This window comes from Zeus faber, assembly GCF_960531495.2.
Source record: "Zeus faber genome assembly, chromosome: 5".
NCBI classification, from domain to species: domain Eukaryota; kingdom Metazoa; phylum Chordata; class Actinopteri; order Zeiformes; family Zeidae; genus Zeus; species Zeus faber.
This window is the reverse complement of record NC_137192.1, coordinates 19,303,605-19,312,644: the sequence shown is the minus strand read 5'-3', so window position 1 is coordinate 19,312,644 and position 9,040 is coordinate 19,303,605. Positions and strand designations below refer to the sequence as shown.

The window sequence follows — 9,040 nt, the reverse complement described above, 5'->3', positions numbered from 1 at the left end:
AAAAAATAACAAAAAGTAATAATATAGCAAGCGAGAAATAAATAAAACAGCAACAACAACAACAACAATGACAACAACGAGGAAAACGCAAAGGGAAATGATTAAAAATGATTAAAAGGGGACAAAAAGGAAAAAGGAATTGTAATTCTTTTTTCTTTCTTTTCTCACTCCCAATTAAAGCTGGCCACGGTCCCTAAGGGGGAGAGGGGGGAGGGGGAGGGGGCTTTCATGGGGGAGACAGAAAGGGGTGAGGAGTGCTCTGGAGCCTAACTGGGGTGGATAGACACATAGAGAGGGAGGGAGAGGGGGAGGGAGAGAAAGCGGGAGGGAGATCTATAAGTGCTTGGCAAACGGAAACAGCAGACGAGACCCCTAACGTGGTACAGTAGTCATCTAAACAGAACATTTTGAAAAAAAATCTGTTCTCTGGTCACAAATCTCTATAGAAGCTGAAGAAAATAATAATAATAATAATCATAATAATCATAATAATCATAATAATAATAACATAGATGAGTAGAAGGGGGTGGTTGCCATGGTGGTGTTTGTGCATGTGTGTGTTTATGTGTGTGTGTTTTCATGTGTATCTAGGATGGGAGGGAGGGAAGGAGGGAGGGCGGGTGAGGGGGCGGGGGCGGTTGAGAGTTTGACTCCCCAGTGTCGTTGCTGTATTTGTTGTGTCGTCGTATTTGTTTTGACAGCCCACGATCTGCGCCTGCTTCAGGTGAGGTAGAGTGGCTTGTCCCTGGCTATCATGCTGCCACTGCAAGAGACACACACAGACACACACACACACACACACACACACACACACACACACACACACACACACACACACACACACACACACACACACACACACACATACGCACGCGCGCACACACACGTACACACACACACACACACACACACACACACACAACAACAACAACAAGAGGTTAATTAGGAATCATAATATAAGCACACTTCTGATGCTATTTTCAGTAATTCAACAATTCCCATCCATCTAGGCCCATCACCTGGCGTGAAAAAGGTTGAGAACTATTGATGAGATTGTTTAAGAACACCCTGTTCTCTTAAAACTGACCGCCCATGCTGTCGATATTTTGTCTTGCTTGTTTGTCTGTTTTGTATTGTTTATATGCATTTACACCAAAATCCTGTCATGATTGTCTTAATTTGCTTGAACTTTTTGAATGTGCATGGAGAGAGAGTGGAATTACGTTCGGAGTTCAGAGGTTTGCTGTGTTTGTATGTCTTGTATTGTGACCTTTGCTGTGGGAACCCCCCCCCCCCCCCCCCCCCCCAAAAAAAGGAAGTGGTTCATCCTGTCAATAAACGATAACATTTCAGGGCAGTTTCTCCTTATTTGTCACAAAAATAAATCCAAAATAAAACCTTAAAATAAATCCGACGCTCCCCGTTTGTCTGCTGAACATCATGTTTAAATGGCATCATAAAAAAATACTCCAGCATACAGTATGTTAATTCTGAAGTATGGCAAATTGTTGAAAATGTAAAATATGTCTAGAAGTGATACGGTGTGTGTGAGATTTATGCGTCCTTGAGAAGTCTGCCAAAGTGCTTAGTACGATAACAGTGAAAGCATCGTTTTTTTGAATGTTTTATGGCAAACACATGACTATTATCTGAGCATTACCTCCCCAGCTGTCCCTCCCCGTCTGACTGCGGCCGAGCCCACTCCGTCACACACACTGACACACACACTGACATGAGTGTGTGTGACGATACCAAACGCACTCCCAATATACAGACATAATCAATCATGGAATATTTACTTTTCCGTGACAAACTGGTCAAATGAACTGATTCTGAAAACAAACTGTCTGTTTTTTTAACTATGTGTTTAATTTATTGCCTAATCATATAATCATAAAAAAAATTCTTAATTATATATTTTTATTATTATTGAGTAAAATTGCTTGGATTAATTGAGCATTGAGAGATAAAAAAAAAAAAAATGAGGCCAACATTATTATATAAACCGTCAGTGGGCTAAATTATTTTGTCTCCGGAGGGGGCCCCAGGCCAGTGGTTTCAAGCCCTTCCTTTAAATATAACCTTTGGAAAATTTGGACGAAAACATCCTAATGTCAGTTTGGGAATATGTGGCCACAGAGAGTGTTTAAAAAGAAATAAAACTGTCACAGTCGACATCTCCAGTCATCACTGACCTGCAGTGGTTGCCACACTCCCGACTGCAGTATTCGCTGTCCCAGTCGTGGCTCTGAGGAACCCCGGGGCCCGGGCCTGGACCGGAGGCTCCTGGGGACTGGGAGCCCCCAACACTCTTCTGATACTCTGACTGGAGGTGGGAGAAACTCTGCGGAAAGAGAGAGAGAGAGAGAGGGAGGGCAGGATAAGATACAGATAGGGGTTTTGCCGTCGGATGCTAATTCTCGCAGGTGGCTCCAGCCTCTGACCTGCTGCCCGGGCGGCGGGGAGTGGAGGGCGGCCTGCAGCCCCATCTGGTGGGAGATGATTGGCTGGGACTGGACCTGCTGCATGCGGATAGGCTGGTTGAGGAGGGAGCTCTGGTGCAGGGAGAGCTGCTGGTGGGGGTGCAGGGGCGGGCTGATCTGGAAGGACGACGGGGGAGAGGCACTAATGCTGGGCAGCATCTGCGATTGGCTGAGGGTCCGCGACAGGGCGTGGCGCGGGGCGTGGCCCGCGTAGCTCTGCAGGTCGGCGAGGGGGAAGGCCCCGGGGCCCAGGTACGGCGAGGAGGGCTGGGGGGGAGGCGGCCCGCTGTACAGGGACGCGTTGGTTGGCATCATGTGGGGTGAATGCTGGCTGGCCTGGGCGCTTTTCGTCTCCACGCCGTCGTTGTAGGTCTAGAGGAGGAGAGAGGAGGTGAAAAACAATCGAATTATGTCAAAATATTTATTTACCCTGAGCCTGAAGGTGTTATATCACAGGAAGGGATGACTTTGCTGGATGTGAAATGTAGATATAATAGGATATTATATTAATACACTGAAGCAAGAAATCCATAAAGTACAGTTAAGACAGGCGCATCCATCCAGACATACAGTACATGCATAGATACACCCAAACACAAATACATCCATCCCTCCATCCATTATGCATCCATCCCCGTACGTCCATCCATCCAACATACATAACGCACACACCCAAACGCAAATACGTCCATCCTGTACATTCATCCATCCATTTATCCATCCATCCAGTACAACCAAACATAAATACATCCAACGCTCCATCCATCATCCTGTACATTCATTCATCCATACTAGATACACTGCATCCATTCAGCCACTCACCCATCTATTCGCCAATCTATCTATCCATCCATCCAATCATCCATCCAACCATCCATCCATATATCCACCCACTGATCAATCCATCCATCTATCTATCCATCCACCCATCCATCCATCCATTATCCATCCATCCATCCATCCACCCACTCATCCACCCACTCACCCATTCAAACCTACATATACACAAAGATACATTTATGTTAGGGGAAATCTTTTCTGGAAGAATGGAGCTGTGTTTGTTGAGCAAATTGATTAGCTGAGCCCTCTCTTCACACAAACATACGCTGCAGAATTCTTTCACCTAGGATCCCACACACCTCCACCCACACACCCTGTCCATATTTCTCTCTCTCTCTCTCGCTCTCTCTCTCTCTCTCTCTCTCTCTCTCTCTCTCTCTCTCTCTCCCTTGCTTTCAAAGTAGGTTCTGTAAAAGTAGTCTTTCTCATTAACTGTCAGGCCTGGTGAGGTGATGTACTGTAAGGCGGTCTGCTATTTAGTAATGGCTCATACTTATCTCTTCGAAAGACCAAAATAATCAATGGAGGAGAATTCAGGGATGAAGAACGTGGAGGGAGAGATACATTTGCAGGGTCAACAGGAAAATGAAATACTGAGTAATGTGGGGAGAAGAGAGAGAAAGCAGAAGGGCATTGGGGCTGATTTGTTGGCCACTTATATGTTTTCAAGGCGAGGTGCAGATGGTGCACGGCAGCGAGCGGATAGCCCAAACATTCATCACCAAATTATTTTTTATTTAGCGTTGGAAAATGAATAGGGTTGAAAAAAATAACTAAATAAAGATCGGTAAAATATGTGATTTTTTCTTTTTGCGTGTTATCGTTTTATTTTAAGACTGAAAATCATTCTTAAATGTTGTGGATTCAGGTTAGCAAGAGATGGGTCAGGGAAAAAAGGGCGCAATCAAGTTTTTTTTTTTTTTTCTGGTGCTGCAAAAACAAACTGCCGTGTCACAAAACAAAAAGGCAACAGGTGCAAACTGAAGATGTGGTTCCTTTAAATGCCGCTCCAATTACCTCCAACACCACCCATCCCAATTCACCCTGAAAAGACTCCCTCTTTAGCGATCCAAATAGAGAGCCACTCTGATTCGCGGGATCCAGCCCGGCGTCCGGATTGGTTGGCCATGAAAGAGTGTGGTATTTTTTTTTTTTTTTTTTTTTTTTTTAATGGCTCCCAATCTGCCAACATACAGTTTCAATCAAGTCTCTGTATGGGAGATTTGACATGAATGTCTAATTGCAAAAACAAGACGAGTGATGAGAATAGTCGGGAGTTGGAAGTATGCCGCAGTGAAGACGCTGATGAATTAGGCATTCAAGCCTTAATCAAGGTGCTTGTTTTGGGGCGGGCTGTGAGGGGCCGTGACGGGGGGAATGCGATGCGGTCGGGTCGGGGAAGAAACGGGTGAGGCAGCAGGGGGAGGAGGCTGTGTGTAAGGAGCTGTATGTTAATGCAATTTAGGAGCATGTGAGAGAAATAAAATGGAGGGAAAAAAACCAAGATAAATGTAATGTGATGGAGGAGGGATGCAGATGGAGTAGTATGTCTGAGGAAGAAGGAATAGAGAGAGGAGGAAAAGTGTAGTGGAGAGAAGGTGTGGAAAACAACGACAACAAACAAACAACAAAAACTGTCGGCTTTTGTTGACTTTTGAACGTAATTGTGGTAGTGCTGGCCGATATATCGATACGATATCGATATCATGATCTGAAACTAGATATTGTCTGGGATCTTGGTTCATGTCGTTTTCAAGGCTGCTATAGTGAAATAATGCAATTTTCTGAACTTCATAGACATTTCTTGCTGTATTAATCAGCGACTCTGCCTGCTTGGTCATAATATCCACATTATTAATGACAGTTTCTCCTGTGTGTGAATACCTCATGAAAGCATTAGTGTTAATCCCCCATAATATGGTAAAATTTTCGATATCGAGGTATTAGACCAGAAGATATAGTGATATTTGATTTTGCTCTAAATAGCATATGCTCAAGCGAAACTTGAGCGGTGGATGTGAGCGAGCCTCCGTCAACACATTAGCGACGCACTGGGGGGGAACTGGAACACTGGCAGGACAAATGGCAGGTAATGTCCACTTGTGCAATGGACATCATCGTACGTGCACGGTGCAAGCAGGCAAGCACGCGCACACACACACACACACACACACACACACACACACACACACACACACACACACACACACACACACACACACACACACACACACACACACACACACACACACACACACACACACACACACACACACATAGACACATCCATCAAGCTACACACACCTTTCATTTCACTGCGGGTTTCAAATGGGGTGTGTTTGGAGCCTAATTTTCACTGTTCAACTATGGGCACACACACACACACACACACACACACACACACACACACACACACACACACACACACACACACTCACACACACACACAAGCAGACATTAACACGCAAATGCACACATCCTTATTACACCTTTCGCCGCCCTCCACACACTGCGTCGGTGCAGCGAGCATCCCTTTCCCCGGGATAAGAAATTCTCCATCTAATTTATCATCTGTTATATCGCCACTGACCCATGTATATCAAAGATGTGACCCCCGCAGTTACCTTGGAAACCAGACTGGCTCTGTAGGCGGCGAGGGCTTTCAGGTACTCCTTTTTAGCAGCCTCTGTTTTCCTCTTGTAGCCCTGCAGGAGCGAGCACAACAACAACAACAACAACATGAACAAGGTGACGCTGCTGGCTAAGATGATCTGAAGGGCCACGCCGGCCAACGAGGAACGTGGGGGGACGACGACAAACTGTAGGATCAGACAGCGACCACTTTGAAGAAAGAAAGAAAGGTGGTAATTCACAGTTTGCAAAAAGAGTGACAGGGATCAACCAATCCGTGCACAGCAAACTATGGGTGTTTGAAAAGCTACAATACCTGGAAAATGTTCAAAAGGTTTCGTTGGTGAGTAATTCATCAGCCGGAATTAAAGAAGGCCAGACGTGGCATAATTTTGCAAAATGGTCAACTGTTTTCACAATAACAGAAGGTTGGAAAGACCTGAGTGTTTCAGTCACAATATTGTCTGTATTTGAATCCCTTCAGAATCTGAATTGGAATCAAATTATTTGGCCAAAAGTACATTTTCATATACAAGGAATTTGCCGTAGTTCTCTACAGTTACAGGTACAGCTTAACAGTCTGAAAAAAAAACAACGAAAATAAATATAAATATAAATATATAAATATACTGTGTAGCATGAGCAACAAATGTGTTTACAATAATAAAAAATACAGTCATTTATTTAGTATAGCCAGGTGAACTAGTCAAATTTCTAAGAGGATAATTTGATGACACCACCAATCCCAAAGTCATCACTAAGACAATAGAAACTCCCCAAGAACCAAAACAACCAAAAAAAAAGGATTCCCTTTTTAGAAACGGCGAGGTGAGCAACCACACCTCTGCAGCGGGAAAACATCAAACAGACGGTATGACAGAAAATACTTATATTCATCAGAAATCACTGAATTTATTTCATATTCAGTAAAACTGCCAAGCTGCGTTGCTGAAGACAAGAACAAAGATGCAGACAGAACCAGATTTAAGACCGAAACCGAATGAAGGACGTGGAGCTGTTTGTCATTTTCCTGTTTCATTTTTCACTTCTTTCCTCCATTAAGGCTGCCGCTCTCCCCCTAATAAGAGCTGATGTCCCATCAAAGCATTCAGACGGAGAAGGGGGGGGATCCCTCAAATGATGTGTTCAGACAGGAAATTCAATCTAATGTCAACGAGTGTCACTCATGCACTTTTTACATTTCATATTTCTTTTTGATGCCGGGCAAACAAGCAGTGGAAAAAACCCCCACCCTTAAAACGAAAAAGGAAGACTCTGATCTTAGATCCTCTCTTGAACGTTTTAAAACTAGTGATATGGTATGTGTGTGTGTGTGTGTGTGTGTGTGTGTGTGTGTGTGTGTGTGTGTGTGTGTGTGTGTGTGTGTGCGTGCGTGTGTGCGTCTGTGTGTGTGTATGAAAGCAGTAGGGCAATTACTGATCTTCTGTGAGTGGCTGTCTTTGGCTGTGTGGGCTATTTTCTTTCAAAGATTTTGGGTACAATAGCCATTAAGCATTAATGGTTTTGGCCAAACGTGCACAGGCTGATAGGTACTAAGTGACCGCACGCTCTACCCAAACACATGGGTGAGTATGACCAGTGGGGGAAAGGCACACACAGACTTGCATGAAAAAAATAACCATACTGCAATAAGGATGGATATAATCTCTTGGCCAAACAGCTGATGGTTATCTTCTCAATCATCTATTTACAATGTTCTATTATTTCCCTTTAATAATATCCATTCTGTTATTTCTGGAAGCCGAATGGATTAGATGACGAAGCCTGAGATCACAAGAAGGCGAGATAGCAACACAGAAAAGAGCCCATACGTTGTCATAATAAAAAAAAAACAAAAAAACCTGCTAATCCACATAAATAAAAAATGAATAGATAACAATAGGCTGTTGTTGTTCATGAAAAGAGAGAGAGAGAGAAAGATGTGACCCTACCCCTCACCGCTTAAATATTGATAGAGCCATGTCTGCCTCCTTAATGAACCCCGAAGTACTCCCAGCAGCCTTCGTTTCAAATTAATTTAACACAGCTAATGATTTGCGCAACGATGGATACTTTTAAATAAATTACCATGCCTAAGGATGTCTAATTATTCCAAAGTGAGTGGATTCATTAGCAATTGAAGCCGTCAGAGGCTGCAGGTCGCAATGAATTAAAAATAACAAAGCTGCGAGGGGAGAGCATATGCCTGTGCCGTAATCCTGACACAGAGGTGTCCCGCCTGAATTAGCCCCTAATTGTACCTTAATGAAATGTTCTTGTTTGATAACCAGTTAATTACAGGAGACAATAACTCCGAACCCCACTGACACCGAGGGGAGCGATTACCCCCCTACACCAGCCCAACAGCCAGCCAGGGAGGGCAGGGGAGGAGGGGGGAGGAGGAGGAGGGGAGGAAATGAGGAGACAGAGGGAGGCAGAGAGAAGAGCAGAGGAGAACGGGGAAGGTGAGGAGGAAGAAAGAGCGGGAGAGAGGGGGAGGAGCCGAGAGAGGAGGGGAGGGGGCTGGGGAGAAGGGGGGGAGGGGAGAAGGAGGGGGGGTGAGGGTGAGAGAGGGGAATGGGAAGAGAGGGGAGGAGAAAACGAGAGGGGAACAGAGAAGAGGTAAAAGAGGAGATGAGAGGAGGAAAGGAGAGAGTGGAGGGGGATAAGGAGAGAGGTGAGAGGAGAGGAGAAAAATGTGAATAATTTGAATAGGAAACAAGTTGATAAGATATGTTACAAGGAGAGCAGAAATAGAAAAGGAAGAGTGCAAAAGAGGATAGAGATGAAGAGAGGGTAGGAGAGAAGAGAAGAGGAGAAAAACAAAGAGAAGAGAAGAGAAGAGAAGAGAAGAGAAGAGAAGAGAAGAGAAGAGAAGAGAAGAGAAGAGAAGAGAAGAGAAGACAGGAAAAGGAGCTGGACTCTTGAAATCTCACGAAACTGATACTAACTGATATAAACTGATACAAACTGATTTAAACTGATGAACTGATATACTGTATACGAATTTAAACTGATTCATAGTGATACAAACTAATACAAACTGATTTAAACCGATATAAACTGATACTAACTGATAAAAACTG

General features: G+C 44.1%; 1 protein-coding gene across 1 annotated transcript in view; it reads right to left on the bottom strand.

Annotated features, from left to right (window-relative positions):
* Positions 1 to 455: 455 nt before the first annotated feature.
* The window catches only part of tox2 (TOX high mobility group box family member 2), a gene marked incomplete at its 5' end in the record, with an annotated part of 118,542 nt that continues 109,957 nt past the window's right edge, over positions 456 to 9,040 (bottom strand). The window contains 4 exons of the mRNA XM_080000794.1: positions 456 to 763; positions 2,196 to 2,344; positions 2,445 to 2,855; positions 5,948 to 6,028. Coding sequence (XP_079856920.1) covers positions 721 to 763; positions 2,196 to 2,344; positions 2,445 to 2,855; positions 5,948 to 6,028 — 684 coding nt within the window. The 3' untranslated portion in view covers positions 456 to 720. The remainder of the gene's footprint in view (positions 764 to 2,195; positions 2,345 to 2,444; positions 2,856 to 5,947; positions 6,029 to 9,040) is intronic.